The following is a 22569-nucleotide window of genomic DNA, read 5'->3' as shown; positions in this document are numbered from 1 at the left end:
ACACACCTCCCTTTTCTACTATGTGTAAACTTCGCTGACTTTCACCACCCTTACCTCCTCCATTTCTTCCCTCCTGGACCCCATCCTCATCAACCCCGGGGCTGCCTTGGTCCCCTCTTTGCTCCTCTCCTTCGCTGAACACCTTTCCTTTCCGGCATCCATTACAGTCAAGGGCTTTGCAGATTCCCTGGCTATTTGCTGGTGAGAAATCTTTGCTGCAGCTGCAGCTGCAGCAAGGAATAGAGTCCCCCCTCGCGCGCGCTCGCGCGCGCGAGGGCGCGCAACCCAATGACAGAAGCGGGCAAGGCTGGTCTAGGCTGAGTGGAAAGAGCTAGGAGCCGGGAGGCAGCCTGTCCTCCCTCGAGCCTGCAAGGATGCGGCAGGGGACTGAGACCATGGGGAGGTGCTAACTTCCTCTCCAACCCCCCAGCCCGGGATCCGGGCTGGCATACCCGGCCCCCCGGGCTAGTTTCCTGCCAAGCGCAACCAAGAAGCCAAAGGCGATTTGGAGGGCATAAAAAGAAAAAGAGTGGTTCTGGAGAGGGGTGCCCACCTCCAGCGCGGGTCCCTCTGCAAACAGGCAAAGATAGGAGGGAGGGGATCAGATTCTGGAGTGTACGCAAAATCCTCTGTCTGTGGACTCGCACCAGAGCCTCCCAGAAGACCTGGGCGATCTGGTGAGTACCCGCTTGGGGAAAGAGGGGGTGGGGTGGGGGGCTGGCGAGGACCAAGGAGCAAAGGGCAAGGGGCGAGAGGCTAGGGGCCCGTAGTGGGAGTGCGCGCTCTGGTACGGAGGCTTGGGAGGCGCTCAGGGACAGTGTAGCTGGGTCGCCGATCCGCTGCGAGCTGCGGAGCGCGTGTGGGGCCCATGTCGGTGTGGATGTGAGCAGGGGAGCGCAAGTGAGCCACAGACAGAGCGCATGTCTCATCCCTGTGAGCAGAGCTGCAGCTAGACCCGCCACCACCATCTTCTGCATGAACATTATCAGCAGGACAAAATACCTCCCCCAGGGCTATGGAGACTGCGGGAAACATCTGGCAGCTGGCGATGGATTGTTGAGGGGAAGCTGTCATAACCTCAAAGCACACAAACCTTTCTCTTTTTCTTTCTCGTTTCTCTCCTCTCCTCTCTCTCTCTCTCTCTCTCTCTCTCCCTCTCTCTCTGTCTCCCTTCTCTTCTTTGAATTTTAGCGCCATCGTCTTCAATGCCTCTCTGAAAAGCCTTTAGCAAGACTGAGAGAAAGAGAGAAGAGCGCGCGCCAGAGAGAGGAGCAAAGAAGATGAGGATTATTTGCAGGCAGATTGTCTTGTTGTTTTCTGGATTTTGGGGACTCGCCATGGGAGCCTTTCCGAGCAGCGTTCAAATAGGTAAGAAGAGTAGCTGGGGAAAGGTGCGTGTGGCTGAAGTGAGGTAAATGAGTTGAAGATAAGGAATCCTACGGAGGCGACTTCCCTTTACAACCAGACCTTCTCGGTGCAAGTTCAGATAGACGCAGGCTAGCACGCCCAACTCTGACTCAAGCTCCTTCTAGCTCTACGGTAGGTTACAGTAGAAATGAAAGAAGTTGAGGGAAAAAGAAAACAATAAATAAATAAACAAACAAACAAATCTTCATGGACTTTAATTGTATTTTGTAGTACATTTCTTTTAAACGCGTTTTCGTAGATCAAGAGGAAATACCGAGTTTTATTTTCTTTTTCGGTTTTCGTTTTTTTCTTTTTAAACCCACTTCTTGCTTTTCTGCTAGATGCAGCATTGTCGCTGTTACAGAAGGAGACTGGGGAGAAAGGCGTTTTCTGCCCTTACCTCTTGCCTTGTTGCCTTGCCAGTTGGCAGATTTAAAAGTTAGACCTGTTTCAAGGAGCCTTCATTGGTTTTATTTTGCTTTTGACTTAAGCTTCTGTTCTTCCATATCCCCCCACGCCCCGTTTCTCGCCCTCCCTTCCTCCACCATGCTTACCAGTCTCCTATCCAGTCTGGGACTCGGCTATTGAATTTCTTCCAGCCCAGCCCAACCTCAAACACTGCATCATTTGTATGTGTGTGTACTGTGCACAAAACCGAACTAACTGGGCCAGGTACACAAAATCGGGGGCTAAACTAAGTTCTCCCCCTTCTAAACCTGCTCTCTTGTGTGCCTTCACATTCCTTCGTTCTGGTCCTATATTTTGGTGGAAATTTCTTCTCTGTTCATCTGCATATTCTCTACTGGAGAGAGATGTCCTAATAAAATGATGCGATGGGGAAATTCTAAAGAGGACAAGGAAAAGAAAGCAAGACACACTAAATGGTCTCAGAGGTCATTGTGATCATGACAAATTGAAGCAAGAAAAGGCTGAAATGCCCTGAAGACTAAAACATTAAGCATGCACTGCAGGGACAAAAGGCAGCCCCTATGATATGGCAAATGAGCTCCTTAATTATGTTTGCTTGTAGTTGGAGATACATTTGAGAATCCTGGGGCTAGGTGTAATATTTAAAACCGGAATCATTGAATGAATGTTTCCTGCTGTCTTTCATAGGTGGTCTCTTCATCCGAAACACAGACCAGGAATACACTGCTTTTAGACTGGCAATCTTTCTTCATAACACCAGCCCCAATGCATCTGAAGCTCCTTTCAATTTGGTACCTCATGTGGACAACATTGAGACTGCCAACAGTTTTGCTGTGACAAACGCCTGTAAGTAAAATACAAGTTACAGCTAAATTGGAAGAGAACTAAAATGAGCTTAGTGGGATTTCTATCTTAGTGGGATTTTATCAAGAATTTTCTAGAAAAAATCCAGATTCCAACAGTGATGCTAGAAAAAAAAATCATAGTTTAAAAGGTTTAATCCCCTTCCTTCCTATGCCTCCTTCTCTTCTGCCTCCCCTTTCTCCCTCCCTCTCTCCCTCGTCCTTTTTTCCCTTTCTGCTTTTTACTTTTTCTGCCTAGATAACATAAGCTGAATTCTCCTGAAACATTTAGTATTGTTCCTGTCTTCTGAATGCTAGTGAAAACTGTACTCAGTTTTAATCCATCCTTTTGGGTTTTCCTTCTTGATTTTTCACTGAAGTAAGTGCCTTTCTTGCTTTTAAAGAAGACACATGCTTTTCCCGGTAGCAAAAGCCATGATGAGGATGCCAGAGTGATGATGTAGAAAATACATTTAAGTCAGCCAGTAGATACTACATAAGACCCAGTGATGTCATTGGAGGCTGCTCTGCCCTTAGGTTTGAGGTTATACATGTCTCTTGATATCTTAATGGATGTCTGTTCATGGAACTCCGTGAAGCCCTACCCTATTGCCTGTCATTATTGTTTCTGGTCTACCTGGATTCTAAAACCAACCCAGCTGAATCTCACACATAATGAAACTAAATGTGTGACCCCACAGAATGCTACAGGGAACAGTTGTACAGATGTTCCTGATCAAGTTTCTATGGGACTTGTTGTGGGGGAGAAAAGCTAACTAATTGCATTAATGTAAAACACTAAGATGGAATCCGTCAATGGTACTGCACTGGCTATGGGTTCTTTAAGTGTGGGCATGTTTCAGATGCTTCCTCAGTTTGCTGTGCATATCTACTTCTGCATTACAATGTTTCCGGATTATCTGAGATATGTAGAAATGGCATATGCTTTGTTTATATTGCACCATTTGAAAATCTTTCAATTAAAATTTGTTAGGACAAGAAAATAAACTGACAAAGAAAGAAGTGTAACAGAAAATGGGTTTAAGCAAAGAAAGTTATCTATTTTATGAACTACAGTGTTTGCATTCATATTTGTGGTCATTATTTCATTTACCAGATAACAGGATGATTCTTTATTTTGGAGCTCTGTTTACTACTACATTTTAGAACTCAATTTCCTGCAGGTGTTGACGCTTTTGACAGTTTTTCAAAATATTCTAATTAGGTTGGTTTTTTGTTTGTTTGTTTTATTTTGTTTTGTTTTGTTTTTGTCACGAATTCTACTTGGTAAAAACTACTTCTTTGTTTTACTTGATGATAAAGCTAATATTAAAGGAAAGGGAGGGGGGATATTTTAAGCCAAAATGTGTGTGAATTATAGCTAGGTTTGTGAATGCTTATCTATAAATTTTATGAGTTATTTTCAGCACATGCCAATTATTAAAGGATATATCAACATTTCATACAATTCTACTTGAAGCATTCTCTTTAAGGAGTGGTTGCTTTTATTTATTTATTTATTTATTTATTTATTTATTTGTTCTTATTTTATATTTATCTCATGATGTTCCTAAGATTTTGCCTAAATGTTACCAGCTTGAAAACTAATTTATTGTCCAAATGTATTTGAGGATAGATCGTCCACCATATGTTACATTTGAATAGTATCATTTAATTTTGAATGAGTTTCTTAAGTGTTGTAGAAAACTGTGATTTGTTTTCACAAATTAACTTCTTAAACTCTGCAATAGTTGCACAAAAACCATTCAGCTTTTAAAACTCTAAAGCACTAACTCTCTCTCTGTCCAGACCATCAGTTAACCTCACTTAGTATCATTTGAACTAGAAGTATTTTAGTTATGAAACACAAAATGCATGAATGGAGTGGTAGTGACGAAGCAATGGTAAATTGAGGATGTGGCAACTGGCTGCATGATAATAGAACTTTAAAAGTATGAGAGAGAGGATGTTCTTCCTTCCAGCAAAGATTGAGGGAACTAAAACTAGTAACTTTAGATATGACCAAGTTTCACACAGTGTTGGCAATTTGATGTTTTTCACATTCATACACAATTGGTTCTGTTTAGATGTTTAAAAGCAAATTGTAAATAAGCAAAAATGTTTTCTAGAGTAAAAAGGAATATTTATTCTTGATAAATGACTACACCAAATGCCCTTTAGATGGTGGAGAATGTGGGTCAGGTAGTTGATGCTTATTGAATAAAGTGATCCAAAGCATATACACATATGATTCCATTGTAATTACAGGTAAATTCTAAGCAGTAATTATATGTCAACTTAATTTGTCAAACTTTATGCCTTTTAGTACAAAACGAAAAAAATTAGACCTTGAAGTTTAGTAGTTTGGAAATTTAACTTGAAATTCTTTCTTTGTAATGACAAAGACTGATTTTCAAACTTGTAATTTGGAATAAATATAAATAATATTACTTGTTACACTCTATTATTTTAGTTGTAGTGTCCTCATACTGGATCTTTATCAACTTGCAGTTTCTTCTCTGTGTGACTAAGGAATATTAGCCAAGGTATATTTAATTTCTTTTATGCAAACTATACTTACACAAAAAAGAAAGTTAAGAATAAGACATGTTGATTACCTGTTGAAAAGACATAATCTAATGCTGATTATCAGGACCAAAATTTGTCTTCTAAAAAGACTGTTTCTCACTGAATTACTAAATGTATAGAGTTCATCAGCTTATAAAACTGGACATGATTAATTTAAACAGAAAAATTTGGGGGGTATAAATACTATATTGCTGGTGGAAGCACTAATCTTATTGTTAGCCATATTTTATCTTCAGCACTATTTTTTCTCCATCTTTATTAAATTGGGTATTTCTTATTTACATTTCAATTGTTATTACCTTTCCGGGTTTCCAGGCCAACATTCCCTTAACCTCTCCCCCTCCCCTTCTATATGGGTGTCCCCCTCCCCATCCTCCCCCCATTACCACCCTCCCCCCAACAATCCCATTCACTGGGGGTTCAGTCATGGCAGGACCAAGGGCTTTCCCCTTCTACTGGTACCCTTACTTGGCTATTCATTGCTACCTATGAGGTTGGAGCCCAGGGTCAGTCCATGTATAGTCTTTGGGTAGTGGCTTAATCCCTGGAAGCTCTGGTTGGTTGTCATTGTTGTTCATATGGGGTCTCAAGCCCCTTCAAGATCTGTCAATCCTTTCACGGGGGTCACATTCTCATCTTCAGCAGTATTTAAATTCAATTATCGCTTTTCATTCTTAAGTATTTTTATTGAAAGAAGGTCAAATTTCACTAGATGTTATAAAGGAAATTAGATATACAGATAATAAAATTTTAGCCATTTTCAATAACAAAAAATAAAATAAGTAGCACTTTTACTCAAACATTTAGTGTCATTGGGCATGCCCATTATTTCATTTTTGTGATCCATAAAAAGCACGTAAGATGATGAAAACATATTTCAGAATTATGTACACAATATTCTCTGTGTTTGTTAATTATAATCTTTAAATAATGTATTTTGTATAAGTATCAATATAGCTCTATTTGTAAAATCATTGATGATGTTCTTACAAAATACTTGATACAACTTTAAACAGTCTAAGTTTGCAGATATATTTTCAATATATCTGGAGAATAAGTTTGCTAAATTTTACTAAATCTAGTAAACAAACTATTAAACTTGCCTGTCACCAAAATTTTTAAAATACAGAAATATTTGAGACGTTATATTGTGAATTTAAATTATCTATAAAAACAAGTGATCAACCAATTGATGAATCAGCCTCTGTGATATCACCTACCTACATCTTGTGTATGGGATGATGCTTTAACTGAAAAATGGACATTGAGAATCAGATGATAAACCAGATACAAAATATCAAAGACAGTTATACAGTTCTAGACTGACTCCCACTTTCACAATCTCTTGAGAGGACTGGCTGATTGGTATTTTTGTTTACCTATTTTCTAATAGTGTCCTTATTTTGTTCTACTTCTCTGCCTACACTGTCTGCCCAATTGTTTGTCAGATGATGACAGAGAAGGTACAATGAAGAATTTTATATTACACTATAATAACTGAAAAAATAGATTGGTTTTGAGATAGGATAAAACTCTTGTACACATGCTAAAGTATAATTCATGAGCTTACTGCCTCAGCCCTAAGTGCTGGCATGAGAGGTGTGTGCCACCACACCTGACGCCACTCACTCCCTTTCTTTTTTCTTTTTCTTTTTCTTTTTTGTTTTTGTTTTTTTGCTTTTGAAAACAGGGTTTCTCTGGGTAGCCATGGCTGTCCTGGAACTCATTCTGTAGACTAGGTTGGCCTTGAACCTACAGAGATCCATCTGTTCATGTCTATTCTTTTATCAAAGGTAAATCTAACTTCTTCTGTTAGACAATTTACTCACAAACTTGAAATATTCACGGGCAACGGTAAAAGTAATAAGATACATAAAATATAGCTTTTTAGTTTATTTAAATCTACAGAGAATATGAAATTACTTACAGTATGCTTCATATGAGTTCCCTCTTATACATTAGTAAAAGCACATTGAGGTTAAGGGTCCCCTACTATCAAGTCTGGAGTCAAATTCAACAATGCTTGAATATTATTGCTTGCTCTTCATTTTGGGAATATCAGGTCTCATAAGAGACTGCGTTAGGCTGCAGTAATGATCCTAAATAAGCCAGAGATAAAGTTTTATCCTTCAAAAGGAAGATATAAAATAGACAATATAATTAAGTGTGCTTGCATTTGGTTTTAGAAAAATTGGATACCAGGTTGTGATTCATTTGGCTTTTGTAGTCTGAATTGATAGAAACAACCTACATTGATTTAAGTATTTTTTTAGTCTCATAATATTCTGTCTGCTATCTTCTATTTTAAGATTAATGACAAAATTATGAGTCTCATTGTTTCAGTTATATCTTTTGCAAATGACATACTATTATAATTGATATATTTCAGAGTGGTTACATGAAAATTTGTGAAATTTTCACAATCTGTAGAAAACTTTACTTTCCCCCAAATTGTTGTTTTGCTAAGTTCTGTTTATTTTGGGAAGAGGAAAAGTATGTTCACTTCCGATGAGAAATCATTTTGTCTGTTACCCATCTGCCTATCTATCAATGAGTCATTTATTTATATCTTACATACAGAGGAATTTCATCATCTTTCTGGCTGTTAAAGGCAAATTGTAAATGAAGTGTTACTTTGCATTCTGAGACCGTGCTCTAGTTTTAGGACTGCTTTCACATAACATGATTTAATTTGCCCCAAATCAATTACATTAAACAGTCTGAGAAGACAGGCCTTACTTACACTTTAGCTTCATATTTTCTGACTCAAAGTAGTTTCTTTGCTTGTCAGAGATTTGTAGGTGCTTTTTTCGGGTCTTCCATGTATCACTCCAACAAAATTACCAGGAAGTCACAAGGTTATGGCAAATAACACATCTGTATTGAGATTGCTCAAATTGGACAGAAGAAAAAATTTCCATTTATCCTTTCCCTAATTGCTATATTTTGAAGAAAATAGAGCAAAGGAGTTCTGCACAATTCATTAATCATATGGCAGTGAATGATGGAGCAAAGAATAAAATTATATTAGGTAAAGAATCCATCTATTCATTTATGAGATTAAATAATGGATATGTCCATTTATTCATTAAATATTCAGGAAGAAAAATTCTACCTAAGATACGTTGCAAGAAACTCAGAATACAAAACATTTTAATAGTAGCTGATATCTTTTATGAGCTTCTACTACAGGTGAAAGAGGTGAAATCACGACAAAGCAAGAAAAAGTACTACGAAGGGAAAGCTTTTTGCTATGACACAGAAAAACACAGGAATGGTAAGCCCACCCAGCTTGGCACATTTCGTGATGGTGTCTAATCAGGGTTTCGTTTGAGCTTCTAACTGAGTCATCTGAAGAAGAAGGAACAGTGCAGTTACAGGAAGCCAGGTCTTTCAAAGCTCGTTTGGACTGGGAGGAGTAAGAAAAGCGTCAGAGGAGCACGTGTAGTAAGGCACAAAGCTTTGTGGATTTGCAGAACATCTATAGCTGTTGCAAGGAGACCCCCCATGGAAGGCAAAAGAGGACTCATAAATTATTTGAACTGCTGTGATCAAATTTGCATTTACAAAGAGCAGTATGGTGGCAGAAGAAAATATTTTGGAAGGGTAAATAATGGAAAATGGAAGCCCCACTAGTTAAATGTCAGACTGATGCAATTTATAGTAATGGATGTTCAAGATTAAAGTAGAAGAAGCACCAGGAGAGAGGAAAACCCACATGTTCCCAAAGACAGAATGTTCATCAGGACTTACTGATTGGCTAGGTCTGTGTGGGAGGGTGGCAGAAAAGTATGGCAAGAGTAAAGATTGGTAGCTAACATCTATGTCCTTAGAGGAAAAGGGTTTACTGGTGATATTGACTAATGAACAGAGTAGGTATATCGACAGAGTTTTGGGTGAAGAAGGTGCACTTCATGTGTACTGATTTGATTTTGAGCTGATGAAACCATCCAAGGAATACGCAGAATAGAATACTGAACACTAGTGGAGGTCTTCACCTCGTTCCAGTAAGAGCAGACACAGTTAGTGGAGACCACAGCCATAGAGGGAACACAGCAGGAAAGGACTATGGAGCTTCTATCCCCAAATGATTCAATACTTCCAAAGTGAGGAGAGAAAGGACCAAGCAAAAAAAGGTTGAAGGAAAATGAATCAGAGAGTTTGGAAGGAAAAGTGGGGGAATACTTCAAGTAAGGAGGACTAGCTTTGTTGAAGGCATGAATCATGAACTGTAAAGCAAACTGTCACACCCTTAGTAGTTTGTTTTATCTCTTCTCTTTAGTGTATTCATTTGTATTTTGAAACAAGAAAAAATTTACAAAGGTTTCCTTTAATAACCACACAGATGTTCCACTAATATATAGTTTCCTGGGTATGTTGTTCAAGACCATTCTTACGTTTTAATTAGAGGTAGGAAGGGGAAATTAACAGGCTTTTGAAGAAGAGAGTTTGAGTTTGCAAAATAAAAAGGGTAAGTTACTTAACACTCAGCTCCTTCATCTATCAGCACAAGAGCATAGCTACCAAGTTGGAATGTTTATTAACAGCAGTAAGATGAGTGGAAGAAAAATTCACTTGCTTTTAGAATTCAGTTAATTTTTCATTTATAATGAACATTTTTCAGAGTCAATCTTAATATTTCAATGTACTTGTATTTTTACTTAGGTTTTAGAAAGATTTTATATATATATACATATGTATATGTATATATGTTTTATGTATTTTTGATACTTCATGGAAATGCTTTTTGATCTCACAGAGAGCTGTTTAACATACACAAATCCAAGGTTCTACTTCTCAGTCCTAAGAGAGGAAATTTTCTATGCATGATTATTTTACAATGGATTGAAGGAGGAAAAAGAATTTGCCTACTTTACAAAATTGTGTGGTTAGTGCATCAGCATGTGTATACATTTGCAAAGAGATAGTCTTCAGTGTTTGAGCAACTTCTCTCAATGAATTTTTAGTCACACAAGAGTCCAAGTACTGCGACTATCAAGGAACCTTCTACAACATAGGTAAGCTGTTCTTCATCTTTACTTTTCTGAAATGAGATTAGATTTTTACCCTTGATGCCAGCCTAAAATCTTTCTATGCAAACTGTCTCTATTCTTACCCAATGGGGAGCATAGGTTATATTTCCTCAAAGGGGATGTCTTTGTTTTCACTCTCTGACTCTCCCACTGTAATCTTAAAGTCTTTAAGTGCTTTCCTTATGCTCCTTCTGTTTTTTCTTTTTTTAAAAGGAGTTATCTTTTTCTTTATAATCACCACTTCTGGAAACACTGTGTTTTTGAAAGTCATTGGTGACTTACAAAGGATTAAATCTAATTGTCTCTTGGTCTTTGGTGTCTGAATAATTTACTAAAATCAATGCTGAGGATTCCCTGTTCTCTGAAACTTATTTGGCCCCTGATGATAATAATCATGATATTAAAGAGCTATTACAGGAGGCTTCAGCTCTTGTGTTACCTTAATTTTTATACAACTATAAAACGTAAACATAGCTTTCCATTATTTTATAGCAGAAGAACATTTAAACACTTAAGAAACATTTCCCAAAGCCAGGAAGCATCATTGCTGTCAGACTTTAAGGTCATTTCTCTAAACCACTGTATTATCTATCTGACAGCTATTCTTGCTACAGTACCTTTTTCAATCTCAAACTAACAAGGTGACCTTCAGCTTGTGTGACTACGAATTTCTTAGAGTTTAGTGTAAATATCAAGAATTTATTTTTAATGAATTTCCATTGTGTTAGCAAGAATGCCCAGTATTTTACTTCACACATTGATTCTTCTATGAGACTTGAAATATAAAGCAAAGACTTCAGAAGTCTCACTGTTGACAATTGAGCTCCTTCATATTCACAACTTTCTGTAACAAATGCCAATATGCATAAAACATAATCAAATGACTCAACTGTTAGGCACTTAGGGAAAGATGATCTGTTACTTGGTAAGCCTACACACTTCTATAGGTGAATTGTATCGTTTAGTAATATGAAGAACCATGATTAATTTCTCTAGTAAAGTACTTTAAACTGTTCTTATCTATCAGGCAAGCTCTCCATGGTTGTCACTGACATGTTTTTTAATTCTAAATAAACAAGGGGTAATAGTTAAGGAATATTGACCTAAGTGTGAAGTGGTGAGTTTTTCAAGTACCATCATATAATCTCACCTGAGGAAACTACTATATCCTCAACAAAACACTCAGTGATATACTAGAAATTATATGGAGAGAAGATTTGAGATGTTTACCTCCTTTTTATAATATACCCTATTTTTCAAATGTAGAAAATATGTACACTGAGCTAGTCAGTGTGACTCACTCTGATTATGCAGGTGCTTATTCTAAAATATAGCTTTGTCATCAGTAAATTTAAATATATCATGCCCTGGGTTATATTCACTTTTCATATTTTTATTTAAAGCTAACACATGTTTATGCATTTTTAAATGTTTCAGTATCTTAAAGGCTCAGCACACTCGGGTCCTCAGGGGCAGCATGTAGGCTATTTCCACATTTTAATTTCACCACCAGCATTGTGACTGTGAACCAGTGTGAACACTCCTATAGCATAGCGGCAACTCCTGGCAGTGAAATCACTAAGTCAAATTATATAGATTTGTGCCTTTAATTGATATGGTCAGATTTTCTCCTTTAACAAATGCTATACAAATTTCGAACCTCAAGTATGTGAGAATAGTTGTTTTCTCTGACTTGCTCACACAGGCCATTATTAGTCTCTTGAATGTTCACTCATCCTGAGAGGTGAAAATGACATCCAATTGCTACTTTAATTTGCATATTTTTTTAAATAGTGAGAAGGAAAATTGCACAATGCTTAAAAGCTTTGTTTACTTCTTTTTTTGTGAACTGTCTGGTCTTTTCCTTTGACAGTTCATGACTTTTTTCTTTAGAAAATATTTTTACATTCTATTAATTCTGAGCAATTATGTTGCACATCAGGTATTCCAATTTCATTCAGCCTTAGCCTCATGACAAAGGTCTTCCTTCATATAGACATTCAACGTTTGTATTTCTCAAATATATGTGTCTTTTTTTTTGACTTCTGGGCTTTGTGTTATGATTCTAAGAAACATTTCTATTCTTAAAGCCCACAATAAGATATTCTCTTTTTTCTAGGTATTCATGCTTTTAAACTTAATATTCCTAAGAGATCTACTTGACTTGAGATCTATTTCCTTCATAAACATGTGTATGTATTGTTATTTGGATAAGCTATTTGTTACGTTAAAACCTTTAAACAGCCTCATCAGTGCAAGATTTACTTTGTTTTTTAAGCAAGGAGATCCTGGGTTCACTGTCTATGCTTTGTCTTCAGTGAAACTCCTCTCTGTGTTCTTGTCATTTGTTTCTCCTCTTCCAACAGGTGTGAGGGTTATATGGCTGCATCATACATGTTTGCCATATAGTGTACACCTTATCTAAATGCTTTCTTGATTTTAACTTCTTTTTATGACTCTCACTTGCCATCTGACCAAATCCTCTTGCTTCTACACTCAAAATATATCACAAATATGTTCTCCTTCTTCATGCCACCCTCCATGTCCCACTCAGTGATGTTCCATTATGACTTTCATCATTAATCACTGGTTTCTACACTGTTGACGTCATGTACAATATTCAGGTGTCATTCAGGTGTGTGTGTGTGTGTGTGTGTGTGTGTCTGTGTGTCTGTGTGTATGTCTGTGTGTCTGTGTGTGTGTGTGTCTGTGTTTTGTTAACTAATACATGTATGGTCTGTATGTTGTATCTTCCAAGCATGTGTGTAGAAGTCAGAGTACTACCTTAGGTATGGGTCTTTACATTGGGTCTAACAAGATTTTTGCTGTTAACAGAAATGTCTCCCAGGCTAGTTGAATTGCAAATTTATGGGGAATCTCCTACTTCTGCTCCCATCTCCATAGGAGAGACATGTGCCACTATCTTGAGGTAGTGTGCAACTGATTCAAATTAATATCCTCATGCTTTACCCATAGATTCTTCTCCTAAGCCTCTCCATCTACTTTGTATACCAGAATCAAAAGTGTCCATCTGAATTTACAACTCAAACTCCACCTGTAGCTTTTCCTTGTCCTTTTGTATTCTTCAGTTCATTGGCCTACTCTTCTGTTTTTTGTTTTTTTTTTTATGGTCTTTGTACTTTTTAAGCTCCTTTTCAGGAAACCCCTATCCAGTTTTTTGCATAAAGAAGTTTTTATAAACCTTCAAGATTCAGAGTAAGTGTGACTACTTTAGAAATGCTACCTACTATCTGCCCTAAACCACAATTCTACTTACTCTCTACTAGAATATCAACCTAATAACTACCTGAACTTGTCACAATCTTTAAGTATTATTTCAAAATGTTTTACATTTTGCAATCTGTGTTTCTCACAAGAATAAAAACTTCCAAAGAAAAGGGTGTTGTTAAACCTGATGTTAACTAATACAAGCACACCTCATACAGTTCCTGACTTAGTGTGGCATCAATAAGAATCTGCATACGTGGATAGGAGATCTCTTCACTAATCTTAGGGAAACACTGAAGATCACTAAGAGTTTTCATTTGTCATTTTGGAGAAATCATGGAAACGGTGTTAAAACAACCAAGAAGCTAATACAAAATAAGTGACCTTGTTTTCTCCTTTTTAAATGATTGTTCCTCATTGTATCTATTTAACTCTTAGAGAGATAAGGAAAGGAGTGTGTTCTAGGAGGAAGATGTTGAGACTTTAATGCATGGTGATGTTCAAGGTAATGTGTCAGATAATCTTTTGACAAATTTAAATCTGATAGACTTTAACTTCAAATGTATTTATAACATTTGGTGTCTGCTAACAGAAGAACTTGGAATACTGATTCAAACTACATTGAAAGCAGAAAGAGCACAACTGGAAAGACCAGGTGAATAAGTGACCACACTTTGAGGGACTCCATTTGTGGAGGAACTGCCTGCTTCTTCAGCACATCTGAAAGCTCAAGGAACTGCAGGACTTCTGAAATAGGAGCATGGTCTTAAAACATATAATGTCGCTCACTAAAGATCTTCCCCACCTCTATAGAAACTTCTGACATAAACTTCCTGGCAACTTACCCAATTTTATAGTATTTTATTCCTATCTTGTTTGAAATGATTAAGCACTTATTATATCTATGTAGACATACACTATACCCAGCCATATTTAAAAGGCATTTCATCTCTTCTTTCCTCTAAAAGTTTAGAAGCAAGAAAATGTATTACTTTTTCCTTGGAAATTTTTATGCTTCATTTCTAATGGGAAATCGTCAAGACAAAATATTTTTTTATTGCTGTGACATCCAATAAACTAATAGAATATTTGCTGTTTAATGACATCATTAGCCACAAAAATTTTCTTTGTTTTTCAACCCTTGATCTGAGAAGACAAAAACTACATGTTCTCTCTAGAACGTAGATTCATTGTGTGTACCTATGAAGCGAAGCTGTGATGCTGTAAATAACTATAAAACTATAAATGACCATAAGAAGAGACTAAGAGGTGTTGTATAAGTGAATGTGGAGGGCGAAAGGTCATGTGCGCCATGAAAGGAGGTTGTCTGGGATGGGCTAGGATGAGATGACATAAAGTAGTAGGAGGCAAAAACATCTCAAATAAATATTTTTTTTCGGAGCTGAGACCGAACCCAGGGCCTTGCGCTCTACCACGGAGCTAAATCCCCAACCCCTCAAATAAATATTTTTAAAAGATTTCATAATGAGACTTACTTCTTTGTCTTCTTTAGAAGACAGAGGAATGATGGGCTATTAGATAATTAAATGCATAGAGATGACAACATGGACAGATGTTAGGTTAAGAGATAATAGACAGAATCACAAACACATATATGATTGGTAGGTTATAGAGTAAGAATAATACAGGTCATGGGGTTGGGGATTTACAGGCCAGATTGATAACTGATATATAGATAATAGATGCATAGATACTAGATGATTAATGTATTATAATCAATATGCATATAGATAATTTGTAGATAATGTATTGATATATGACATATTGATATATATTATAAACAAGCGAGCTTATTTATAATCAACACAACATTTTTGAAAATGTACTCATCACAGTTGATCTAAAATTCTACACATGAAAGCTTTACTTGGCAATACTTACTTTAAAAATGAGTCATTAGATTAGATAAGATCCAGACAGACAGACTGTTGAAGAAAGACTGTGCTTCATGTGAATTCTGGCTGAGTTTGGCAACAGTTCTGATTGTAAGAGTTTTCTTTCTATGCATAGATTCTTTTTCTTTACATTTTTCTTTATTAGAATATTTGTTCTTTCTGTTTTTAACACTAAAAGACTAGTGGCACAGTTGAGAAAGAAGAAAGTATTCAAGACAGATGCAGAAAGGCTGTCATCAAAGTTGAGGCAGCAGATTGAACTGATAGGAGAGGAGGATAGTGAAGGTGACACTGCAGAGGTGGGATATCTGTGGAGGTATGTAGGCTGGCCTGCAGGCTGGAATAGGATGTGATTCTTTATCCTGGAGCAGGAAATAAGAGTCATTTTAAGCAGTGCATAACATAATTACATGTGTATTTTAGAAGGAGTCCTCACAGTCCTGATCATCATTCATGTATATAGCAAGGTCTGTTCTGTTCTCATACAGAGTACTATGCTCAGCAGCCTCATAGACAAGAAATGTAATTTGCTACTTGCCTGATTCTGGGGAACTGCTGCTATATGTATTATGCTCACAATTTTTCAATGAGAGCTGTAACACCCAGCAACCAACTCTTTGCTTATAATGCAAACCGTAGGTCTTTGCAACTATCAACTACAAGCCTGGTCTCATTAGACCACACTGACTGGAAGAGATTTGACTTTTTTTTGTGAAGAAACAAAATCAAAGCCAAGAAAAGTGTTCAGATAACCAAATCTCCTTACATATTATTACAGCTGCTGTAGAACTCAGCAAACTCCATGAGTACTTAAATTTCATATGACCATCTTTTTTTAATTGCTCTATGAAAATCAAATCAGTTTTAGCTGGCACAATAATGTATGGTACAATTTTGACTTACTACACAGTCATATACTATAGAGGAGTAAGAACAAATTTCTAAAGAAATGAGTTAAATAAGAATAATAATAAAATGTACTGTTTTAGTGTGTGTGTGTGTGTGTGTGTGTGTGCACAATACCACATGCACACAGGTATACAGCTCACTAAAGCATACAATTATTTAAATTACTTGGAAAAAGTCATAAAAAATCTCTAAGGTGATTATTTGCTTCCTTAAAAAAAAAGTAATGAGCTAGCAGAGTAGAGTGATGTACTGCTTTTAAGCTTAGAAATCAGGAGGCAAAGGCAGTTGGATCTCTGTGAATTCAAGGCCAACCTGGTCTATGTAATAAGTTCTGTATATTCAGGGCTATGTAGGAAAACTCTGTTTGAAAAAAAAAAAGGAGTAAATAAATAATGCTCATGTATGTACTTTTGACCAAAATATTTTTCTTTTATTTTACATTTTTATGTCTCAATTTCCATTCTTGACTCCCTCCCTTTCTACTTTTATATCCCCTTCTTGTTTTTGAATGGCCTAATATTAAAGAAACATGGATAATTTTCCAGCGACTATTGTTGCTGAAGAAAATGTTCCCCTAACTGCAGTAGTCATCATGTCTACAAGTCCTTAGAGACAGACAAACATGACTAGCTTAGTCAGGGTTTCTATTCCTACACAAAACATCATGCCTAAGAAGCAAACCAGGTAGGGAAGGGTTTATTCAACTTACACTTTCCACATTGCTGCTCATCACCAAAGTCAGGATTTGAACTCAAGCACGTCAGGAAGCAGGAGCTGATGCAGAAGCCATGGAAGGATGTTACTTCCTGGCTTGCTTCCCCTGGCTTGCTCAGCTTGCTTTCTTATAGCACCCAGGGATGGTACTACCCACAAAGGGCCCTTCCCCCCTGAACATTAACTGAGAAAATGCCTTCCAGCTGGATCTCATGGAGGCACTTCCTTGAGGAAGGATCCTTTCTGTGTGAGAATTCCAGCTTGTGACAAGTTGCCACACAAAACTGGCCAATATAATGACTAACATATACCAATATATTTCTACAAAAAGGAAATATATATGTAGATCTATATGAGTGTATAAATACAATTGAAAATCACATCCAGATTATATATGTGTATATTATGTATGCATATATGATGTGTAATATAAACACATATAATATGAATATATACATATAAATGCATGCTATATTAAAGCACTTATATGTATGCATTATATATGATACTTGGGAGGTTTGATTGTTCTAGTGTCACTGAACTCGGTAATGATCATATGCTACAAAAACACAGTGACTATAAATAAGCAGGTCAACTTATAGAAGTAGAAAACTCAGACATGAAACCACGTGTGAAAGTACTCATCAAAGGAGAACTGAATCTAAATGGCATTTGATTTCCTGAGTAGTAATTTAATAACTTTGCTATTCTGTCTTTTATTTCAAGGGAAATTTTCTCTTTGGTGTAGTGATACTTGGTGCTTCCATTTTCATATATAACTACTGCTCTGTCTATTTGGTTTAGTTTTAATTTTTGTTATTTTATATGTGTGTCTATACGTGTGTGCATTTGATATACGTGTATATATATAAGTGTATGTGTGTATGTTTGTGCTGTGTGTGTATGTGTGCCCTCAAGCATAATCAGAAAATAATTTGCAGAAGACAGATTTTTCCTTTCACCATGTAGGATCTGAGAAGGTTTTTAGTCCTGGTAGCCAGTGTCCTTACCCATTGAGTCATCTCAAAAGCCCCACAATCAAAGCTTTAAAAGAACAAATGGTATTTCCTATAAGCACGGGCTAATCTCCAAAGAGCTTCATTTCTTGACCCATGAAGACACATGTATATTTTCATTGGTTTGTTTTGCTTTGCTTTTCTTAACAGAAAATTTCTTGAGTTGTCTCGAGCTCATTTTATATTTATTTATCTTTTTTATTTATTTTTGAGATTTGGATCAGGATGCACATTAACTAGTGCTTTCTAAAATATAAAGAGTGCAAATGTACTGAGTGAGATGTTTTCTGAATCACTACTGGGGGCTGTGGTAATGGAATCCATCACCCTTAAACATACTTTTGCCTTTGTAATGTTTTACACTTATGGTTGTGCTTTACAATAATAATTATTGTTTATCAATGTTTGTTCCTTAAATATGTAGCATGTATTGGTAAATAGAAAAATAGGCTATCTTTGGGTTGTAATTTTATGATATATAGATATATAGAGATGATACATAGAAAAGATGAAAAATTCTAAAATGCTATAATAATTCTGTTTATTAACTTTTTTATGTTTTGTTTCATATATTTCTGAATCTCTTACTTGTTTAAAAAGAATATTTACACTTGGTTTAGTTGATAATATTTAAATAAAAGAAAGTATTTCTTAACATTCATACTAAATATTAAGTTCACCCTTCTGTATCCTCAATGGAAAGATAAATTAGACTCTAATACACCTAATTATTAGAGACACTTCAAGATGTGTTTGTCAGTATCAGGCCACAGTGAAAGAATGCCTGGCTTACACACCAGTTACCATAGGAATGTTTTGCTTAGACACATCAATCATTTCAAAATATGAACAGCAGTTTTTATGTGTGGTATTGTGGGTTAAAACCGGGATCTAGAAGATGCTTGATAAGTTCTACACTCCTGGCCTCCAGCCAAAACCCTGATTAATGAAATGAAGTTACTGTCATTGGTATTTGCTGGCTTTAATGCTTGTTTTTAAAATGTCAATAAATATAGCTTATTGTTTAAACTATTTCCCATTGCCTATTGAATGTTGTAACTTTCTAAGGATCCAAGATTAACTGATATATTGTTTGCATGTTTTAGGACAGCGCATGAATGAGATGATGAAGTCTGGACACATAGTTGCTTACTATAGGGAGTTGTTTGTGACTACCCAGATGATCGAGCTTCCACTTTATTCTGGCCTCATGCCACTTAGAGATTATATTGCTGTGAAATGTTTCCATTGAGTTTTCTAACCCTTCAGAATAAGGGCTCCGTGATGACAAGATGATATGGCATGGAGAATGAATTTCTCATGTTTGAAAAATAATAGCACTAAATTAATACACAGTTGATAAGTAAAACAAACATTGAGGAAACTGTATTTTGTTAGATGCTGTGCCCAGTGCAGCTTTGGTCATCACAGGATTTGAAAAGGAAGGGAATGATAGAGACACTTCAATAATGAACAAATTTGATTTTTCGTTTGCTGTTTATATATTGTTTGGCTAGCTATTAGAGTTAGTATTATAGGCAGAACTTGGTCAAAGAACATCATTTACCTTTAACTGAGTTCTTCCTTCAGCATTTCCTGTCCTTGTGACCATGTTTGGCCCCAGAGGACATACTTCCTAGGCTCTGTCTCATGCCTACAGCTTTCCTCTGTCAGAGCCACATCTGTATCAAGAGTTTTGCCTGAGAAAACAACTAGTGAGCTCTGGAGGTCAACAGTTAGGTATTAGTGTTCTGATTCAAGGATAGCTGTCCCCTTAAGGTATTAGTCGTGACAGATTATCTGTTAGCTCTGCTCTACAAAAGGTAAAAAAGCAAACCTTCATGAATTGCTTTATCTGACTAGTGGAATCATGAAGAATACTGAGGAACAAGAACCATAAACGCCTGCAATGAAAGTTTCTGAGTTAGAAAGGTCAGTCATTAGGTTGTCATCTAAACTTGGTTTGGATTTTCATGCTTCATGGTTATTATTTGATCTTAGTTACCAATATGGACAAGATTCCTAGAAAAGGAGAAGCTATTGCAAGCCTCAATTTAAATCCAAGTTTACAAAAGCCTTCTCATTCTTTCTCTCTGTGTCTTTAATACCAATCATTAAGACCTTCTAAAATCCCTACTTCTGTGATTTCTTATGACAATTTCACCATGTTTAGACTGTTAATCCACTGCAGGGTTTTTGCTTCTGATGGTGTATAACCCAGGGAAGACAATCAGCAAGAGCACTTCAATGCAGCAAACACTGGGGCTACATTGAGAAGAAACAACTTGCTCTTTGATGTTTGTTACACACCAAACACACACACACACACACACACACACACACACACACACACAGATGAACACACACATCATCTCATAAAACTTTACTTTTCATATAAGTCATACAAACAGTTTAACTACTTCTGATAAAGGAAACATAACAGACTTTAAAAGAAGTGAGCATCCACAAATATGTGGTTAAAGAAATCACTGATTTATTTAGATGTTAGAATTTTCACAGATAGTATCTTACAAGAGTTCCTGATTGGACTTGAGTCCTGTGAGTTTTAACCCCATAGTTTTTTATGCCGTGTGTAGGCTGGGATCCCATCCCCAGTTAAAATAATTTTCCCTTCAGAAACAGAAAAAAGACAATCTTTTTTCTGTTGTTTATTTTTGATATTATATTTTATTAATATTTCTCCCTTCCCTTTCCTTTTTCCTAACTATCCCATATACACTTCTCTGCATTTCTTCAAATTCATGGCTTTTTTCATTAACTGTTATTACATTATGTGTATTTGGCTATTCATAAATATTAACAATAATAAGTTGTTGAGCATATACAAAGTTATTTGTACATATGTTCCAGGGCTAACAGTTTGGCACTGGACACACAATTGCTTTGTTATTCTCTAGGGAGAGCCACCTCTTTCTCTTCCAGCTTTTCTAGGTTGCCTCTAGTTCTTTATGTAGAGTTGAGACAATATATCTGAAAGATATCAATCCCTCACAAGTGTGTTCAGAGGCCAGCCAGCCTCCCAAGTGATTCTAGATTCTGCCAAGTAACCGATTAACACTATCAACGTATTCTTTTTTAGGCCTTTCTGGTCTAACATTCACTAAATAGCACAGTCTGAGACTTCTCAAGGACAATGCCTGGCTACAGTGTATATTTAAACAACTACACCATTTCATGTACTCTTAAGAATCATTCTTAGGCAGTGACCTTTATCTAACTTTCAATATCCAGACTCTTCTTTTTGCCACTTAAACCTATTTTAGGGACAACATCACTACCATAAAAAGACATGAGAGGGATAAAGGGGATGGCAAGGTGAAAAGAGACAGGTTACATGAACAAAGGTACAGGCAAGCAGGTGAGTAAGTGCTTGTGTTTGACACAAGCAATGAGAACAGTTGACAGTATTGAAATATTTCAAACTGTAGAAAAGAATACATTGAGCATACTCACTGCTCACTACAACAAATAATAGAGAAAATGATATCCCTAGTACTTGCACTGATCACTAGAGTCTACAGATATAGCAAATAATTGCCCCATAGGTGTTAAAGATTAGTATTATAATTAGCTCAGTCAAATAACAGTTAAAAATGAGAAATAACTAAAATTATCAAACTTAAAAATATTCCTAGATTGCTACCTCACCTAAATAATTCAAAGCATACTTTGTACCTTTTGTCTCATTTCTAATCTACAGATAAAGTTAATAGACAAAAAAACAGGTGTCATGCTTGTTGGAGATCTTGCATTGTAGTTTTTTATTACAGTGTTAGATATGCCAAGTTGAAAATTGCTGCGCCATTAATCAGAGTAATCAAGAAGACATAACCAATGTAAGGAATGAATGTGTATATATATACACACTGTGAGTGTGTTTTTATATGTATTAGTGTGTGTGTGAGTGTGTGTATGAGTGTATATGTGAGTGTATTTGAGTGTGTGTGTGTGAGTATATGTGTGGTGTATGTGTGTGTGTGTGTGTGTATGTGTGTGTGTGTTTGCACAGTGTGTTCTGTTTAGTTCATCAAGGGCTGTCTTAAAACTGATGAGATTGACAACTCTGAATTAAAAGGATCCTAAAAAGTGTTGATATGTGTGTTCTGTAACTGTAAAAGAAAAAAAAATCTAGGATTTTATTTGGTTTTTTTAAAGATGGACGATAACACAATAAAGTTCTTCAAACAGATAAATGTCAGCTTGCCGTGAGTGTCAAGTACAAGAGTTTGCATTATTTATTTCTTTGGTTTTACCTGAGGAAAACAGGTAAAATCAAAATCAAATTAAGAATTGAGGAAATTCCATTTTTGACAAGAGAAATAATCAATCATGGGCAGATCTTTGGGACTGACTAGAGTGAGTCTAGACTAAGATGCTTGCTATTTCACTGACCATTAGAGACCTGAACAGCGACCACTCCTTTCCAACTGCAGAGCCCTGGAACGGATCCAGATAGAGTCTACCA

The 22569-nt window shown here is 36.4% G+C and overlaps 1 protein-coding gene across 3 annotated transcripts in view; it reads left to right on the top strand.

Annotated features, from left to right (window-relative positions):
• Positions 1-207: 207 nt before the first annotated feature.
• The window catches only part of LOC116907488 (glutamate receptor 4-like), a 157601-nt gene continuing 135239 nt past the window's right edge, over positions 208-22569 (top strand). The window contains exons 1-5 of one of the 3 annotated variants that reach the window (XM_032910480.1): positions 208-677; positions 1192-1368; positions 2524-2682; positions 10235-10285; positions 14121-16453. In XM_032910480.1, coding sequence (XP_032766371.1) covers positions 1281-1368; positions 2524-2682; positions 10235-10285; positions 14121-14191 — 369 coding nt within the window. In that variant the 5' untranslated portion in view covers positions 208-677; positions 1192-1280 and the 3' untranslated portion in view covers positions 14192-16453. The other 2 variants (XM_032910481.1, XM_032910479.1) reach the window with 2 other exon arrangements.

This window comes from Rattus rattus, chromosome 8 (genome assembly GCF_011064425.1).
Source record: "Rattus rattus isolate New Zealand chromosome 8, Rrattus_CSIRO_v1, whole genome shotgun sequence".
Taxonomy (NCBI): Eukaryota; Metazoa; Chordata; class Mammalia; order Rodentia; family Muridae; genus Rattus; species Rattus rattus.
Note: the sequence above shows the minus strand (reverse complement) of the source record. Positions and strands in the feature narration are given on the sequence as shown.